This window comes from Takifugu flavidus, chromosome 21, assembly GCF_003711565.1.
Source record: "Takifugu flavidus isolate HTHZ2018 chromosome 21, ASM371156v2, whole genome shotgun sequence".
Taxonomy (NCBI): domain Eukaryota; kingdom Metazoa; phylum Chordata; class Actinopteri; order Tetraodontiformes; family Tetraodontidae; genus Takifugu; species Takifugu flavidus.
This window is the reverse complement of record NC_079540.1, coordinates 4,277,207-4,295,977: the sequence shown is the minus strand read 5'-3', so window position 1 is coordinate 4,295,977 and position 18,771 is coordinate 4,277,207. Positions and strand designations below refer to the sequence as shown.

Here is an 18,771-nt window from a genome sequence, read left to right as displayed (position 1 = left end):
GTCTGCTATGGCAACACTTTTCAAGTTTTAATAATTTGTTGTAAGATACAATATAAAACTCTTTGCATTACAGAATAAACTCATTTGTTGCCTTCATTCACATGACATAATAGAGAAAATGTGATTTCTCAGTAGTAAACCAGCATTCTCAAACTCAGACCTTTGGTCTTGTCACAGTTTTGGAGACATTTTAGCTTCTTATTTGCAAGTTTAGCACATTGAAATTTTTATATGTGGTCATGTGAATATTTTTGTAAAAGTCGCACCGAAAACATATCAGTCTGACCTATTTTAAGTGTAGATAGCTACAAATAAACATCTCAGCTGATCCCTATAGTTACATTTTCATGCTCCGTTATGATAATATAAAGTGTCATTATAAATCCAGTCATGTACATTTACCACTGTGTTACTGCTATGCAGAGTGTTCAGGAACATTGACAGAAGCATCACAGTATCAATGAATTTATACAAAACATGAGCACAACATTGTTATTGCTCCTTTTAATGTGCACACTCTGTAAATTGTTTGTTTCAATCTGAAATGTAAGTTTTTAAGGTACTTGGCTCAATTCTTTGCTGGATGCTGACTAGATTTCCTCCGGCATCGAACCAATATCAGCCGACATGATGCATACAGAGGCGTCATCAAACTGGGGACCCCTGCTAAAATAAAGACGATGATATATGTCCATGTGGGGTAGGGCACTGATGCCAGAGATGGGAAATTCTCCTGTAAAACAGAAAACAGCCATTTAATTTCATTTGCTAGGGCACACCAAATCTGCTCAGCATCATGTGAGAATTGGGGGATTTGTTCCTTACAGACTCGGGGTCCCAGACCAAATACGTGAGTTTTTTCTGAGCTTGTGTCACCAGGTAGAAAACTAAAATAACCAAAACAATTAGAGGACTGATAAATCTCCATGTAATCTGCCAGAAAATGGAGGGTTTCTTTCCGACCATGAACTTTATGTCCTCATTGAACCTGTCAGACGAGAAAGATTTAGGATTTTTTTTAGGTTTTTTCCCCACCAAATATGGAGCTATATTGCAAATCAGTGTTTGTATAAGAGTTTGAATAAGCAGTCACCTATCTATGCCATAGATGTAAACAACAGCTATCATCTCAAACAGCCCAATGGTCAGAAGGGGGATGGATCCAGCAAAGGTGTCGAACAGAGTCACCCAATAAAGACCTGAGTTCTGTGCAAACAGGAGGGTGATGATGAAAGCAGCCAAACATGTTATTCCTGAAACACACAAAGGCAACATGAGGTTTTTTTTTATTTTTTTAATTTTTTAAATGATAACAACTAGGAGAGGTAAGGATCCACAGTAGTCTACTTACCAGTCAGCACTTCGTGTGGCCATTTTTTAGGAAAGACGTTCAGGTCTTTGAGCGGGACCACCACTCCTTCAATGTTGCCGAACAGGGTTGAGAGTCCTAAACAGAGCAGCATAACGAAGAAGAGGACAGACCAGATCGGGGATCCGGGCATCTTGGTAATGGCTTCTGTAAAGACGATGAAGGCCAGACCCGTTCCCTCCACTCCCTGCACAAACGGAATATGAGTGAGGCTGCAGATGTGGGTGGATCCAGAGGAGGCTCACAGCATCACCTCACTGAGAAGCCTCTGCATGTTGCACTTTTCTATGTCCAGTCCAAGCACGATGTCATGAGAGGAGCTGTTCAGATGCTTGAAGGCTGTTTCATAGTTGTCTGCAGTGATGCTGCCTTCAGGGAGGCTGAAGGCGTTTAATAATCTCACGATGTTACTGGAGGGAAAACATGAGCGTTGCAACTTATGCAAGTTTATGAGACTTTTGTTATTAATACTTATAAATATCTGCATCAAATTGATTCTTTAAATCAGCTACACTTGACTCACTTGTCGATGCAGTTGTCATATTTCTCAGTGGCTCTGAAACCAATGATGGAGTACGTGACCATGGCAGCGTAGACTGAGGTGAAGCCGGTGACCACAGACAGGATTATTGCATCTTTGACACAGTTGTTGCTACAAGAAATAATCAAAAATTTAACAAATAGCTCCTGATTTAAAATAATAGTGCATAAAACAGTACCGGTAATTCCAATCATTATGTCACAGATTGGCTGAGTGCCTCTTACTGAACAGAATTGTAGCTTGAGAAGGAGATCAGGCCTCCCCACGCCAACCCAAAAGCATAGAACACCTGAGCGCCGGCATCCAGCCATGTAGTTGGGTTGCTTAACTCAGTCACCTGTTACAGGCAGAGCAAAATGTCACCATGTCTATTTGTACACCCTACCCTGTTTTATGTGGTTGTTTTTAAAAAAAACAAAACAACAACATACATCTGGCACGAAGAGGAATTCGATCCCACTCATTGCACCTTTCAGTGTCAGCCCACGGATCAGAAAGATGCCGAGCACTATGTAAGGCAGGATAGCGGTGACGTACACAGCCTGAGAGGGGGTCAGATTGGAGAATTTATCCATCAATGAAATCAGCAGCCAAAAGTAACACTGATGGTACCTCAGCTGCCCCCTGGTGGTAGCCTATAGTACAGGCATAAACCTCCGAGACAGCAAAGTTGACTTGAGGAACTAACAAACGGCGGTTCAGCTAACCTTGCCTGAGGTGCTGATGCCTCTCATGCAGCAGATAGCAACGAGTGACCAGGCGGCAAACAAGCAGGCAACTATCGGCCAGTTGATCCCTCCAGAGTCCTCTATGGAGGTCGTACTCTTTAGTGTCACTCTATAAAAGAAGTAATCCACCGTGGTGCTCTGTTGACACTCTGACACAAACCCTGATGAGACAGTAAAATATGACAGTTTCAGTGCATTGGTTTAAGAGAATTGTGTGACTTTTGGGAAAATAAATACCTGTCCTATTGTCATTTAGAGGACAGTGATTCCATGGTAGTGGGTCTTGAAAGGAATTAAAGAGATACCACAGGATCCAGGCTATTAATGTGTTGTAGTACAGTCCGACCAAAAGTGACACCAACATGGAGGCGATACCTGAGTCAGAGAGAAACAAACTGATCATTTTTAAATCCAATTCATTGCTCTAGTTTTTTCTGATTGAATTTACGTGGCAATATTTTTGAATTGTTGCCGTACACAAGCTTGGCCAATAGGCGGCGGTATGGTGACTAAAGACTCCTTTGCTTTTCAACTTCAAAAGCACCAACATTCTAAAAGAGACTGATCATTTCCTTCAGGGCTTTATATTATTATTTTGTAAAAAGCCATGTTTGCTTTAAAAAAAATTCCATTCTGCAAAACCTGCAGGATATGTGAGAATATTTCCTGACATATTTACATACCGATGCCGGTCAGGTAAGGGCTGATGGTCCTCCACACCCCCACGCTGCCTTTCCTGAGACGTTGGCCAATGGCAAACTCCAGCAGCAGGAGAGGCATTCCTTCCAGCACCAGCAGGATCAGGTAGGGAATCAAGAAGGCACCTGGGAAAATGATTAGATAAAACAATTTCCCATTTATGTAGGGACACACTGGACTAATGGTTTAATGACATGGCATATCGCCATACTGCCTTTAGATCAGAAACCAAAGGTCCAACTGCGCTCTGTCATTCAACTCCACACATGCTCCACCCTCAACTGGACTTCATGGGTTCATTAGGTGGAGATCCATCAATGACAAATCACTGTACCATATCCTTACTGGTGATTCCTGCCCCTTACAAACTATGGACGGAAGGAGGATGTAGACCTAGGTCAGTTAAGCATCTCCTACCTAGAAGGGTTAAGGATAAGGATAAAAAACTTTATTGATCCCACATCGGGGAAATGGCACGTTACAGCGGTAGCCCGTGGTGTACAACACAGAAAAGTACTAGAAGAAAAAAATAAAAATAAAAAGACACTTATATATTATGTGCATTGCTATGTACATTGTACAGTATATACAGAAATTAAAATTATGTACAGAAGGAGTGTCGGACAGTGTGAAGAAAAATGAAGGTGCAAATAAGATGTGCAAATAAGACATTCCAGAGGTAGGATGATTAGTTAGTGCAAATATCCCAGGTTCCTGGGCTCCCAGGTGAAAAAAACTCTTGGATTGGAGCCCTCATACTGGCGTTTCGTCTCCTGACCCAAATGGATTTCCTAGTGGAAGACTTAATTGAAAACCAGTGATCAAACCAGTCTGGTAAATTGTACAGAAGACTGGAGCAGACAGTCAGTGTTTTCTGTTGTGTGAACCAGTTCTTGGAACCTTTTTATGTTCTCTCACATTATAGTGTCTCTTATGCTGATTTCCTTATCTATAAATTGCTGTTTTAAATTTAGCAGCATTATTTCGAATGAGAGCAAGAGGTCTTCCATCGTTGCTAAAGGCATGTCAATCTCAGATCACAAATAAACAAATAAAGACGGTAGAGTTACAACAACAGCAAGATCAGCCAAGCAGAAATGGCTACCTACAAAATATAATATAAACTGCATCTAACTCAGCGGATTCCAGGGTTTCTGTCAGTTACAGTTATTTTCCAAAGGTTAGCTATTATCTGAAAAGACTACATAGTCTTGAGAATCATTCAGGCAACTTTACTAGTTCTTCTCACTTTGTGGTTTGTAAATGAGTGATAGATTATCCCAGAGTTGTAATGTACAGATGAAGGATTAGATAACGGTTTTTGCTGGACGTTATACCCATTCAGAACCTATCGTAATGAAAATGAAATTGTTACCAAAATGAATGTTAAAAGTTGCTACAGGGATGCCTTTAAAAGTCAACCGACCTTACCTCCGCCATGAGTTTGGCACAAGTATGGGAATCGCCACACGTTTCCGAGCCCGATGCAGAAGCCAATGCAGGTTAAGATGTACTGAATTTTGTTGTCCCACTTCGGTCTGTTGCCCGCATCTTCTTTCTCCATCCTGTCCAAATCATCGTGATTTGGGATTCGCAGGTCCAGCCCTGGGTTAGGAAGTACCAGTCTCATGGTGGCTGATGTGCACTGAAGCACACAAGTGGGCTGTTCTGTAGCTTAGGTCTGCATTTAGTGCCCACTGGAGGTTGAAACATATTTTATGACCTATTGGCTAATAGGTTGCAGTCCATAGATTAACCACGGCAAACTCTGTACTTTTGCATTTGCATGTAGAACAAGTTCTCTTATGTAACAATTTCTATAAAATTGGCATTGATAACAGGAATAGTTATTGAAATGTCTCATTTGTCACACAGGAGACAATCAATCATACACACTGAAGGGATACCTTTTTTTTTATTAAAGATGCTTTCTTTCAAGGATAAAGAGATTTGCAAACAGCTAATGACGTTCCACATGACTTTAAATTCATAAATCTGATCCTCAAGTCAATTCAGTTCGTCATTACTTTAATGACTTGTATCCTTACACCTGCAATCCGTGTAGTGGCCAACAGGGGGCGACTTCTCCGATTTTAAAATGACGCAGTTGTCGAGTCTTTAGTTAAAAAAAGGGATTTGCGTTTGTTTTACTTGATCACAGTTTCTCGAACAAAGTGCTTCCCACCTCAGCTTCACTTATTAGTACAAAAAACTCCACAAAACCAAAATGACGGCATCTGGAAAGCCAGACCTGGGGGCGGGGCTTAAACGTAGTCGTTACAAACTTGAGAGCAATATGTACAATAGATGTGAACACTGTTTTTTCTTTAAATAATTATAGATATATTCATATATGGAACAAATGGTATCAGTTCATACTTGACAATACTGGCAAACTTACAATATTAAAGAAAGTTCAATTACATAGTGCCTTATGTCTTTTAAATAAAGTTTTTAGTTTAGCTTGGCATTAAACAATTTCCCAAAAGTAATCTTTTTTTTATGTACAATATTACATGTAAAACAAAACACAATACAAAATATACAAATACTCTATTTTAAGGGTAGTGAATTAGCATCCATGCCAACTTCCTTTTACCATCTTAGCTCCTGAATGAATGCCACTAAAACTTAATTTTTTCATCCATTTGTACTTTGGCAGAGACAGTATCCAGTTTATTCTTTTTGGTGCTGTTCCGTTTGCAGCATCTCCTCTGAATAAATTTGTAGAGTGCAAATCCTGGGATGGCTAAACTGGGGATCCCAGCCAGAATGAAGATGATGGCATTAATCCAGGTGGGATACGGACGTGTATCGAGGGCAGGGAAATTCTCCTATTTGGAAGAATCATCGTGGGAGTTAATCAAAATTGGCTAGGAACTATTCTGCTGTGGCTTTCTGAGATGTCACAAAAGACTTACCGCCTCTTGGTCCCACACCAAATAAGTCAGACTCTTGGTGACTTGGGTTACAAAGTAGAAAACCAGGATGAAGATCATGATAAGTGGACTAATCACCCTCCAAGTCACCTGCCAGAAAATATTGGGCTTGTGGCCAATCATAAACTCAATATCTTCGTTAAACCTGCAGAGATGCAACAAAAGAGAAACCAACGGAAGCTCAATGTGAATGTCAGTATCACCTTTTTGGGAACTTTCAGGCATGTGTTTAACACCTCAGCTGACATTATCTGACTACCAAGGTTGTTTGCGTCAAGGTTTTTCTCCTGCCTCATTTATGAACAGCAGCAAAACAACTTCAACAAGATTAGATTATGACGAAGTTGGGCTGTGAAGCGGTGCCTTTGATCTGTGCGCTAAAGATTACTTGTCAGCAGAAACCATTGATTGCTTGTGCATGTGATGAAAATACACACGTTCTGAAGAGCAATGCTTTTCAAAATGAAAAGGCATGTTTTTATCGTCATTGATTAAAAGTTTTACGTTTATATAGGTGGAGTAAAAGCTCCTGGTCCGGTGCTGAGCTTTCATATGCTGATATCGACACGTGCGTACAGCTAGCAGGCGTGATTACCATGATTCAAAGGGACAAACTGTCCTGAAAGATGATCACAGGCACTCACCTGTCTATACCGTAGATGTAAACGACAGAAACCATTTCAGAGAAGCCGATAATCAGAAGAGGAATAGAACCGGCAAAGTTGTCAAAAAGCGCTAGCCAGTAGTTTCCTGAGCGCATGGCGAATATGAGCCCAAATAAAAAGGACACCAAACAGGTGATACCTAGAGATGAAACAAAAAGAGATTAATTCTTCCCCCTCAATCAAAGTTTCAGGCGAACTGACTGGATGACTCGTCATTTTCAGGAAATTACCACAGAAAACTTCTTTGGGCCATGATCGGGGCAACAAATTGAGGTCCTGTAAGGGAACCACTACTCCCTCAATGTTGCCGAACATAGTGGAGAGTCCGAGGCAGAAGAGCATGACGAAGAACAGGACGGCCCAGAGAGGAGAGACGGGCATCTTGATGATGGCTTCTGTGAACACGATGAAGGCCAGGCCCGTCCCCTCCACACCCTGAAGAAGGACAAATTGCAAATGTTGTGCTTTTCTTCAGAAACAACAGGATCTGCAACATGTTCGATACTTACTTCGCTGAGGAATTTCTCCATGTCGCATTCACCTAGGCCCAGCTGTTGAAAAGCAACTGGGTTTGTTGCGTTCAGTTTGCCGAGAACCTCATCGTAGTTGCTTTCTGTGATGCTGCCTTCTGGATAGTTGAAGGTATTTATCACCTTTAGGATGTTGCTGTAGAAAAGAAGCACAGCCAGATGAGTGAATGGACTCCTGCCTCTGACACGACTCTTTGCACTTTAGGACCCACTCTGCCATGCAGTCGTCAAAGTTCTGCGTGGCCCTGAAGCCGATGATAGAGTAGATAACTGTCGCCGAGTACACTGAGGTGCAGCCGTTGATGATGGATATGAGGACGGCATCCTGCTCGCAGTTGTTGCTGCAGGGGGAGTTTGGATTGAATGAGAACAAGCTAACAAAAGGAAGGAACTGTTGTTCTGCTGCTTGGCTCCAGCAGGGACTCACTGGATAGAGTTGTAACTGGAGAACGAGATCAGGCCTCCGAAAGCCAAAGAGAAGGAATAGAACACCTGCGCTCCTGCATCCAACCAGGTTGAGGGATTTATTAACTCTTCTACCTAAAAGAGTAGGGAAGGAAGAAAATGGCTCTGTTAAATTCACACCAAGTAACTTGGTGGAAAAAGCATCGGCCACATTTATCGGTTAATGTGTTACGCAAGTGCTTACTTTTGGCGTGAAGAGGAACTTAAGGCCTTCAAGTGATCCTTTCAGAGTCAGTCCTCTGACAAGGAAAATGGTGAGGACCAGGTAGGGCAGGGTGGAGGTAATGTACACAGCCTGCATGAGAAAGGCAGCATGAGCCCTGTGTGTACAGCACACACAAACACACACACACGTTGAATTTAAGGTTCACACCTTTCCAGATGTCTCGATCCCGCGGATGCAGCAAACATAAAGCAGAGTCCACGCAGCCACGAGCGCCAGCACGATCCACCACTGTAGACCCCCCGACTCGTCGATGGCAGTGGACGTGTTGAGGGTCTCTCTGTACCAGAAGTAGTCGACAGTGCTGCTCCGAGCACATTCTTCCACCAGGCCTGTCAAGGACACGGATGACCGGGACCACTCGATAAGAAAACGCCACCCGGAGAACGCTATCGTTCACGTGCCGCTGATATAGAGCTACTGGGGGTACCTGTCCTGTTCTGATTGAGGGGACACTGGCTCCAAGGTAGGGGGTCTTGGAAGGAATTGAAGAGATACCACATGATCCAGGCCATGATGGTGTTGTAGTACATGCCCACCAGAAATGAGACGAACAGGGATGCAATGCCTGCAACAAAATCACACAAAAGGGTCATTCCCAAGTAGAACTGATTAATCTGTCTCCATCTCCACACCTGGACCTTACAAACCTCCCCCCAAAAACGACCCCAATACAGCACGGATGATGCCCATTAGGGTTTGTTATCAATTTGGATACATTAATGACCTGGGATAGGTGACATAATGTGTTTTAGTAGATTTTTGTAACGTCAAACACCCGATTAAATTACCTGATTCACATCTAACCAATCACTAACTGAACACTGGATTGAAATGAGCGGCGTTAAGTAGATGTGCTCTTTAATTACTTACTGTCCCATTCAAAGGTATAAAGGGACACGTCTATGATACAGCCAGACACCAGGGGGCAGGATTGAGCTGATTTGGTAACTTTTCATATGATTAATTTCTTCTCTATAACATAAATGTATAATGTATTTTTAGCTCAGTTATGCACTATTATGTGGAATGGCTCCATCGTAGCTAACAGCTTTTCTTTGGTTATAGATTCAGGCTAAGTGCAAAACAGCAGGTCAGATATGCAAAAATTGGGATGAACGTGAGGACATTTCAAGACGTATTCGAATGCTGGAGCAAAATGAACGATTTGGATGGACTGTGTTTTATTTTATTTTCTGTTAAATCCACCCACCAATTCCTGTCAGGTATGGACTGATGGACCTCCACACGCCCGTGCTGCCTTTCCTCAGACGCTGACCGATGGCGAACTCCAGGTGCAGCAGCGGGATTCCCTCCAAGACCAGCAGGATTAGGAAAGGGATCATAAACGCACCTACAGAGGCGACAGAGACATTATGGTAATGTGTCAACTGTGTGGCGAATGATTCACTTTAATCACCACTTTGACGTGGAGCAAATGTTCAACGATGGACTTTATTCATGAAATGGTTACAATGCTGAAAGGCAACAAAGTGATCATAAACTGTAAAAAGATTGTAAAATGTGTTTTACGACCTACATTAATGCCATTTATGCAGCAAATATTAAAAATGACAGGGTCACTGAGATGCTGAAGGCTATTTTTCCATCGCCAAACACAGATCCCTTAAATAATTAACCTAAATAACAATGATTTATCACAAACCAACATATTATATTTGACATATTGATTATGTTGTTATACATTAAACTGTACACATGAGACGTATTTGAGAAGAATTTACATTATTTGTCCTGGCAAAAACATCCAACCACAAATATGTCTTAGACATTAAATAAAGGAATTTGAAATTCATTTAAAAAGTTACGATTTGAATCTTTCTATTAGGGAAAGGCACTGTTAAGTTATTCTTATGGAGTTTATATTGACAAAAAGAAACACACAATTAGATGAAATGGTATTTAAAATGTATCATTTTAAGTCAGCAGTGCATCCTTTTGTTTTTCAATCATGATAAAAGATAAATTCTCATGCGTCCTCCTCTGTGTGAACAAACGTAGCCATCCTACCTCCTCCATGGCTTTGACACAGGTACGGGAACCTCCACACATTGCCTAGTCCCACGCAGAAGCCCACGCAGGTGAGCATATACTGGGCTTTGTTGTCCCATTTGGGCCTGTCGCCCGCCTCCTCCTTCTCCATCCTCTCCAGGTCGGAGTGAGAGGGGATCCGCTCATCCAGACCCGGGTTTGGGATCTTGAATGAAAATCTCCCCATGCTGGCGTCTGGTGGGCTTCAGAAACTGGAATGCGTGGCCGCTGAGCTGGTTTGGGTTGGCTGGGTTTGCTGTGCGCACGCAAAGAAGATGGGTCGTCTCTCTGGCAGCCTCCTCTCGCTGTGAGTTTTACCCCAGCTATACGACCTTGGAGAGGGGCTGAGATATTTACGCTGACCTATGGCACCGCAGTTATCAGCTGCTCATTACAGTCTGTTGTTTATTATGTAATGTCAGCTATTTTAGGGAGGTGTGTCCATTCGGAAACGGTTAATACGTTACATATGTTGCCATCATTTGCCCCCCCCACTTTCACATCTTGTTTACAACAATTTTGCCCCGGTTGCTGATATTCAGGTATAAGAAATGGATCATATTTACAGTGAAAAACAATAAACAAAGACAAAAATCCCAAATTGGTATCAGCTGTTATAAGCCAGCATTGCTCCTCTTCTAACGAAGAAATTACAGATGCTCCCTAATGAGGGTTAATCATTGCTTATCTCAGCTGTCAGGCCACACCTTTTCCAGGCCTTGAGAGCTCTTTGTTTTACTGCGCGACGATGATCAGCTCCATCCTGAGAACATTTCATCCCTGGAGAGGTAGCTGTAAATATGCTGCATAGCAGTAACTTAATTTAGGGTCGTTGGCTTTTGTGTCCAAAATGCTTAAACGGGAGGTTCAAGTCTGAAAAAACTTTTTTAATACATGAGATTTATTGAAAAAGTTTCTAATAATATTCAATTTTAAGGTGTTTTCTCAGTTGTGAGGAGAATGTTGAAGTTATCAAGCGGTGTTTTATGCAAATGGCATGAAAAAATATGAAACCCAGAGTTTCCAAGCTGTTTTATAGTGTTTTTGTCCTGAATTTATTTACACATCTATAGTTAATACAGTATTTTTATGCTCCACCGTCTAAAAACATGGTGGTACAAGAGGAAGAACAATTGAAAAATAGCCAAATTCAAGAAGTGTTTTATGCGCCGTTTTTAAGGGCACACTGTTCTATGATGATCAAATACGACAATTAAACGAGCATTTACGTATGATAATGTATCAGAGGTGTAATCCCTGTTTATGGGTTCAGCCATAAAGGGTTATGATGGGTTTTATTATGCAGTGCATTCGTTTTATCTGACAGATACAATAAATTAAATGACCTCTTCTGAAAGGTTGGAAACACAATTATTGAGCATTTTCAAAAAGGGATCAATCGATTGCACAAATTGAGAGAATACAAACCTGCTTGGGCCAATAATTGTCTCTGAGGATGGGACGTTCCTGTCCACTGGGACGTCTCACCACCTCACCACAGCCAACATGGACGGGAGGTGAAGAGGCATTTCTCAACAGGATTATTTCCTCTCAAAGGAATTACCAGTAATTAATTTATTGAAATTCTTTCACCTCACAAGTCAGTTCGGATGTTATATACTTTGTATATGATGTATATCGTTGCACGGAAGCCTATTAAAGAATAGATAAGAGTTGTATATCTGTCACTACAGTCATTAGTAATAATATATATATGCTCTGTTTTGCTGGTGTTCTGTTTATCTCAGTTGATAAGGTTGCTCATAATATTTTGGCACCCATTATAATGGGGCCTATGTTTTAATTTATGCCCGCAGGCCAAACCCACCCATTCAGAAGGAATTTATACCTCAAATGTCAAACTTTGTAGGTGGAAGTTAATGGGATTGAGCCATGTTTTGCAGTATTAATGCATCAACTCGATCATCTGCAGCATATGAACTGCGTTATAATTCGTCATTCCACAAATGTTTACGCATGTAATCCAAGCTTTTGATGAGATGCATTCAGCTTTTCTCAGGACAACGTGCAGCCGGACGTGGAAGGGCCTGAACATCAAACCCAGAACCTTCTTCTGAGCAAATTGTGAGCAAATTGAGGCCTTCGACACACGATCCATATGAACCAAACATCTCTTTCGAGGTGAGAAGCCCTGAACATACACTCTAGTTCGCTCTATGTTGACAAATTCCACAGGCTCCAGCTCCCACTGCCCTCCAGGTACAGCAGTGTGGGAACGGCGTCAACGTGGACGCGATAAGGGCCCAGTAATTAAATAAAAAGACTGTTGAAACTAAAAGAAAAACAACATTCTGAATGCTTTTATCTGTGCAGTGGGGGCAACTCTCACTTTGCATTTTATATACCTAATCTATCACAATTTATATCCTATGTTTTGCCAAAGCCTTGACGCAGATGGAAAGAAGATACCGAAGTGTCGAGTCAGGGCGTAAAGTTCACGCCGTTATCAGAAGTTTTTTTGTAATAGTAAAGATTGAAAGCTGATATGAAAAAGAAATGACTCATCTTGAGCTAAATATATGTGTATTGCTTAAGCTATTGTCAGAGATGTGCACCTTTGCTGTGTCCAGGACGAAGCACACTGGGGGCTTGTGTTTGCGTGAGCTCCACCCGTCAACAAAATAAAGTCATTAATATTACTGTCAGGATTGATATTTCCACCCAACTCTGGCACATTTTCATCTTATCTTAATAATATCCTGCAGCTTGACGGCAAAGTTCAAGGTAACAATAGTCACTTCCTGCGCTGAGCCCAGTGCAGCAGCTCGCCGCCTCTCAATAAAAACAGTATTTTAAGCTTATAAAAGCTAATTTTATAAGCAAAACCGGACAGCAGCAACGTTGTGAGGTAAAGTCTGGGCAAAGTCCTTTTAGCATGCAGGAGGTGCATGTTTGGTGGGAACATGCACGCTTACCTCTTATGACAGCGTTGTCATAAACAAGCAACCTGTCCAAGGTGCAACCTGACTTCCTTCATTCAGCAGAAGACTGGAAGTGAACCTGCCTGACGGGAAAGATGAGATATCCAAAGATTTTATCATTATATATGTGTTGATGATTCGAAAGTTTACATATGCGATAAAAGCCTGAGTCTGCAAGGTTCAGGGGAAAAGATTACCACTCGTGCTGAGGTGATCGCACAGACGGAACTCTCCAGATTGGACTATTCACACATAAGAGGCCATAGAAGATCAACCAGAATGCAACACAACACTTGAAACGCCTTCAAAAACATTTTCTGTGCCACCAAATGCATCAAATACAAAGTCACGATTTGATAGTTCAACTTTTTTTTTTTTTTTTTGCTTAACTCTTTGGTCCATATTTTACTGAACTGAACGTGCACTGAAAATTGTTACAATTTGTTGCAATTCAAGACATTGAGAAGGATCGTCATGATTCGGGCCTTGGTCGACTGAGGAAAAGCACCGTTAACAAGCACAACATTCACTGGGAAACTTCATGGTTTTACTATTCATGACATGTATCTAAACATTATTGCAGAACAATTATATCCTGCCATGGCAACGCTGTTCCCAGCCCCCCGCAGCCGGATAATGTGTCCTGCCAGACTATAAAATCCTTTCAAGAATGGCTGGAGGAACAAAGAGCCCAAAGCTTTGACCTGCGCTCTCAGTCTCAACACATTTGAGAACTTCCAACCCTCCAACAGGTGTTCACACTCACAGAGAGAAGAGAGAGCTGAACTATACAGGAAATAATACAAATTAAATATTATTAATAGGTCAAATCATGTTATAGAACAAGAAACAGTCCTTTTGCTCAGATAGGGACATTAATGATCATATAGCAATGTTTATAGTGCACTATCTGAAGAACCTTCTTCCTGATTGGCACATTTGTGCAAATATTCAAATTTCTCTCTTTAATTTTTCACATCAATAAATGGTCATTCCTCCCCTCTAGTGGTGAATATACGAAACGCACGCATCCCTCTCATTTACCCACAATCCTGAGCAGCTTTGGTCGGTGTGGAGTGTTTGAATAATGGCCCCTTCACCCTGAATAACAGGCTTTCTGCCGAATATCCTTCAAAAACTTGTAAGAAAAAATGGATTTTAGAAAGGTCAAAATTATGTTTCCTGCAAAAAATAAATAAATAATGCATGGCAGTAAATATTTGTGTTGCTCGTCCTTTTGACGGGCGTAAAACCACACTTAGCCACTAGATGTCGTCATTACTCAAGAGTGTCCAGCAATTCCATTTATTTATCGGTTCGGTTTTTAAACTTCACTGTGTTTAAGGCAAAACTTTTAGCTTTTAGATCAAAACGTCCCAACTGGATTTTTTTTTTAAAAAGGAGCCATTAGTCACAAATGAAAAGACACAACTCTGACTTTTTTTATATATCATTTCGAACTTAAATAGCGATCCACAATAGGAGGATTAACGCTTTTTTTCCCATCTTAGATGAGAGCTAAGCCGGGGATGTGATCAGGAAGGAGGGAGAGATGAGGCGGGGGGAAAAGGGGGGGGGGGGGGGGGGGGGGGGTGATGTGGGAGGGGGTGGATTTACAGGGACTCAGACAGACAGACAGCAGACAGGCTGCCCAAAGCTGCGCTGATCCTTCACTCTCCAGCACCGAGCTGGAGCCCGCCCGCCGCCGCCTCCTCTCCTCCTCACTCTCTCACCGGCCACCTGCTTCTCCGAGAATAATCCAGCTTCAGGGAAGGTGAAGGTGAGCTGAGCTGAGGGAACTTTCTTGTTTGTCACCTATAGGACTCCCAGCGAGCCCCCCTCGTCCCGAGGGAGCACCGGCTTGCGCGCACTTGGCGACGCGGCGTTTGTTGTCGTTACCAGCGCTCGGAGCGCTCAGCCAGCAAGTTGACGCTCCGCCGGGCTGCCCCCCCCTCGGAGGAGCCACTTGCATGGATGCACTATGGCCACGTTTGTCTGCAGGGTTCAGTTTTTAGACGACACCGATCCATTTAACAGCACCAATTTCCCGGAACCGACCCGGCCGCCGGTGTACACCTTCAGGGAGGACATCCCGCTTATCAACCAGATAGCAGGGGTCCACAGGCTCCTAAAGGCCCCCCACAAGGTAGGACGACCTCTTGTTAACTACTATTGTGAATTAATTAGAAACTCCACGTGTTACTGATATTTCCCAGACTGTTTTTGCTGCGTGCCAACATCCAATCTGACGTTTCTCCCCCCCACTTTTAAGCCCGCTGAGATAAACACAACATACCCACCATTCACAGGCTATTTTGAGCAGGCATGGAGGACATAAGTGATTGGCTCTGCAGACGAGGACAGACACAAGGTTGCAAATGTTTGCCTCAGAGGCCACAGCCACATTAAATATGGACTTGTTTCTTCTGGCTGTATCCTAATTTAATCTCATGTTGGCTGGAGATTAAAGTGCCAAAGTTGCTGTTTCGCCAGGAAAACCCCCCCAGGCGCATTTTCAAATCTGTGTTGTCGTAAAAGCCGTTAAAGAGAACCGATGTCGGGAAGAATAACAGTTTTACAGTGGCGAGCAGGCCCCGGTGACAGGTGTGCAAAGGCGTTGGCGCAACGGGATACGAGAGGGTTGAATCGTTCGTCTGCAAGTGACAGTCAGGAAGCTCTGGCGCCCGGCGAAGGGCCCGAATCACAGCCGATCAGATGTCAAGGATCGGATTACCGTGGGCGTGTGAACAAAACTGCCCATTCTCAGTAACCGTCGGTGCCGAAAACAAACCAAAATAAAGTAAAACTAATCCCGCGCCGACAAGCCCTCCCCCCACAGAGGTCACAAAGGTCGAGCGACCGTAGGTCTCTCAGGCTGTGTCTTTCAAATTTGAAGGTAGGTCAAACTTTAAAGAGGAAAATAAAGAGAGACGGAGGCTAGACACAAAAAGAAAGAGAGTTCCACTGCTGGCACGGAACCGCGGTGCTTAACAGCGGAGCGGTTTTCCAGACCGAGTGGATCTTTTGCCGCCCCGTCTTTAAAAGCCACAAAACAAATGAAAAATGGCCCGCAGCGCCGAGGAGCTCGTGATTACAACCTCCACGCAGACAGATGGCGCAGCTCGCGTCCTCGCATCACTTGGGGGGGGAAGAGGGCGACTGCTGGAGATTATAGGGACCGTACCGTCGGACTCGGAGCTGAAACGGCAGCGTTTGAAACCACCCGGATGGTCCAAACAGGACAGAGTTTGACACTTTGCTGAGCTGCAGCCCCTCGTTTGTGTAACCTTCTGTTCCCCTCTAAGAAAAGCCTACCGTGTTATTATGCCGGGAGGCCAGAACTCTGTGTAGTTCTGGCCCGACTGCACGTAAAGTATAGGTCGCTTGTCCCAGAATTCCTGCGGCACGGCCCTGGATCTCTGCGACACTTTATTTACCTCATGTTGGCTGCCTGTGGCTTTCCTGACCTTTTCCTTTACCTCCTCTTCCACCTTTCTGACCACGCAGTCGAGAACAGGCGGCGCATAAAAGCGCCAATGAAAACGCCGTAAAAGAACCAGGAGATTGAGTCAAAAACCCGCTGCTGGCTGAAAGTGAGCAGAGAAGACGTTGGACCCCCTAAATCAAAGCAACAAAGACTTCACAGCTTAGATTTTATTTCACCATCAAAGGGCTCCAATCAGGCGGCCCTGGGAGCTTTAATGGCCGTGTAGGCCACGCCCACCTCCGCGCTCTTCAAAGAGCCGCCGAGGTCTGCGGCTCAGATTTGGACACACGCAGAAAAGGATCTTAAAAAGCCATTTATTGACTTACATAAGGGCTTTGTTAACAGTCGGCCAGCAGGCTCGCTGTTGTTTTAACGTGGAAGTAATTACTCCTTCGCTCCTGGCCTTCTCCCCCACTTCTTCACTTTTCTGGGAGAATTTGATCAAACAAGCACGCCGCCCTCCTTCCTTTCCCCTTTTCTCTTCACGCGACCCCTTTACTGTCTCGCAAAATGCCACTTCCTGTTTCAACCGGCATTAGTGCGATTGTATGTAGATGGAGCGACTCGACAAAAGAAGGTGTTAGTGAGCACTGTAAGGACGACACATGCTAGCTGTGAAGACAACTGCTGAGTCATGCTAAACACAAAGACACCTGCCTCATTGAAATGCTCTAGTGCAGTGGGACGAGGGGTGATTACCGCCATCTCGACCCCCAGTGCGATTTACCAAATCTCCCGTGCTGTCGTCGGTGGCGTAGGACAACTACAGCAACTCCTGCTGTGCTAGCTGTTGGGCTGTAGCCACAGCAGCTGTATCCACAGCAGCTGTATCATTGAACCTTTTGGTTTGTTTGCCATGGATGAAATCCTGAATCCTTGAACCGAGGTGATTTCTGAGCGAGGGGTCCGAATTAGCTCTCGTGTAATGAGCACTGCACTCTCCCGAGCATGCAGAATATGGCTGCTAACAGTCCGAAGAGGAAACTCAAACACCCGTCTCTCATTTCCACGAAGACTCACGTCATTGAAACCATGGCCGCTGCGTGTTAGTCCAGTTTGTAGGCGCTTTCTCATGCTTTATAGTGACAGTTTGCTGCTCAAATTAGCATCTTTTTGCTCCTCCATTCATTCAGTCAAAACAATCGAAATTGACATCAGAGAGATGTCTTTTTTTAGATTTGGTGTTTTTAAGTTAGCAGCATATGTATAAATTGTAATATTTGGACCATTATAGTTAGCATTTAGCTCCATTCTCTTCTCTTTCAGTCTACTGTATCATGCTAGTCAGGCATGAAAACACTGTGTTAAGAGCATTAGAAATGGCATTTTAATTAACCCAAATCTCAACACGATGTCCAATGGGGTATTTTTTTCAGTAAGATTATTTATTTGGCAGGGATTATTAATGTGAGGGTGGGGGAAGTAGCGCAGACACCAGACATTATCCCATTTTCATAGGCCGCATTAATCCCTGCTCAGAATTAAGGATTGCATAATAAATTTCAAAAATGTGTCAGAAATTAGCTTAGCATGCTGAAGGTCATGGCAACGTTAGTTTATTTTCCACCCCCCCAGCTCCTTTTTAACTCCCAACCCCTTGAACCCACGTCTGAGAAGCTGTGTGCAGGCTGCCTTTGAGTAAATATAACCACAAGTTATATTTATGCTGTGAGTCCATCCGACGGTCTGTCTCTCTTTCTGAGCGAGGAGGAGGGACAGGCAGAGGGCGGTGGAGGGTCTTGTGATCCGTGTTCTTGCCACACCAGGCAACAGAACCAGATTAGACCTTACAATGCATCTGAGGTGCTAAATGTTAATTCGGATCATGACTCTCCCCATTTTTTGGAGCTGTTACTCACACCTGCTGTTGGCCCGTGACTGCAATGTTCATAAACATCAATGCTAGCAGGAGTGGTCAGAGTTGTGCACCTGGTCTCAGCAGGGTTTCTCATTTCACCACGTCGCTGGTTAATATGAGACAGGCCAATGTGGGCGCACCCTCGGGGTCAGGCTTGGTTTGTTTTATGGATTAAAAAAACTGTTTGATGATGATTTCTCTGTGATTTTACATGAATTAGCCGTACATATGTGAAGACAGATGAGTTTAGAGGGTCTCCAAAAGGTGAAATTG

The 18,771-nt window shown here is 43.3% G+C and overlaps 3 protein-coding genes across 3 annotated transcripts in view; 1 reads left to right on the top strand and 2 right to left on the bottom strand.

Annotated features, from left to right (window-relative positions):
• Positions 1-14: 14 nt before the first annotated feature.
• Positions 15-5,159, bottom strand: LOC130518131 (sodium-dependent neutral amino acid transporter B(0)AT1-like). The gene is made up of 12 exons (XM_057020496.1): positions 4,769-5,159; positions 3,322-3,462; positions 2,876-3,013; positions 2,618-2,799; positions 2,342-2,452; positions 2,135-2,247; positions 1,893-2,021; positions 1,623-1,779; positions 1,352-1,556; positions 1,094-1,253; positions 826-988; positions 15-733 (listed from the first exon to the last, which is right to left on the bottom strand). The coding sequence occupies exons 1-12, from the start codon at positions 4,965-4,967 to the stop codon at positions 569-571; spliced, it is 1,863 nt and encodes a 620-aa protein (XP_056876476.1). The 5' UTR covers positions 4,968-5,159; the 3' UTR covers positions 15-568.
• Positions 5,160-5,233: 74 nt separating this feature from the next.
• On the bottom strand, positions 5,234-10,722 carry LOC130518129 (sodium-dependent neutral amino acid transporter B(0)AT1-like). Its single transcript, XM_057020493.1, has 12 exons — positions 10,191-10,722; positions 9,373-9,513; positions 8,590-8,727; positions 8,310-8,491; positions 8,121-8,231; positions 7,899-8,011; positions 7,684-7,812; positions 7,451-7,607; positions 7,172-7,376; positions 6,921-7,080; positions 6,259-6,421; positions 5,234-6,171 (listed from the first exon to the last, which is right to left on the bottom strand). Exons 1-12 carry the CDS (start codon positions 10,396-10,398, stop codon positions 5,962-5,964), a joined length of 1,917 nt encoding a protein of 638 aa, XP_056876473.1. The 5' UTR covers positions 10,399-10,722; the 3' UTR covers positions 5,234-5,961.
• Positions 10,723-14,793: 4,071 nt separating this feature from the next.
• fhod3a (formin homology 2 domain containing 3a) overlaps positions 14,794-18,771 on the top strand; it is a 30,565-nt gene continuing 26,587 nt past the window's right edge. Inside the window, 1 exon segment of the mRNA XM_057020676.1 lies at positions 14,794-15,299. Coding sequence (XP_056876656.1) covers positions 15,135-15,299 — 165 coding nt within the window. The 5' untranslated portion in view covers positions 14,794-15,134.

Coding starts and splice junctions, on each gene's coding strand:
- LOC130518131 (XM_057020496.1), bottom strand. CDS start 4,967: ATGAGACTGGTACTTCCTAACCCAGGGCTGGACCTGCGAATCCCAAAT. Junction 3,014..3,321: donor CCCTTACCTGACCGGCATCG/GTATGTAAATAT, acceptor TCTCTGACTCAG/GTATCGCCTCCATGTTGGTG. Junction 2,453..2,617: donor GCATCAGCACCTCAGGCAAG/GTTAGCTGAACC, acceptor ACCCCCTCTCAG/GCTGTGTACGTCACCGCTAT.
- LOC130518129 (XM_057020493.1), bottom strand. CDS start 10,398: ATGGGGAGATTTTCATTCAAGATCCCAAACCCGGGTCTGGATGAGCGG. Junction 9,514..10,190: donor GTGTCAAAGCCATGGAGGAG/GTAGGATGGCTA, acceptor TCGCCTCTGTAG/GTGCGTTTATGATCCCTTTC. Junction 7,813..7,898: donor TCCAGTTACAACTCTATCCA/GTGAGTCCCTGC, acceptor CTCCCCCTGCAG/CAACAACTGCGAGCAGGATG.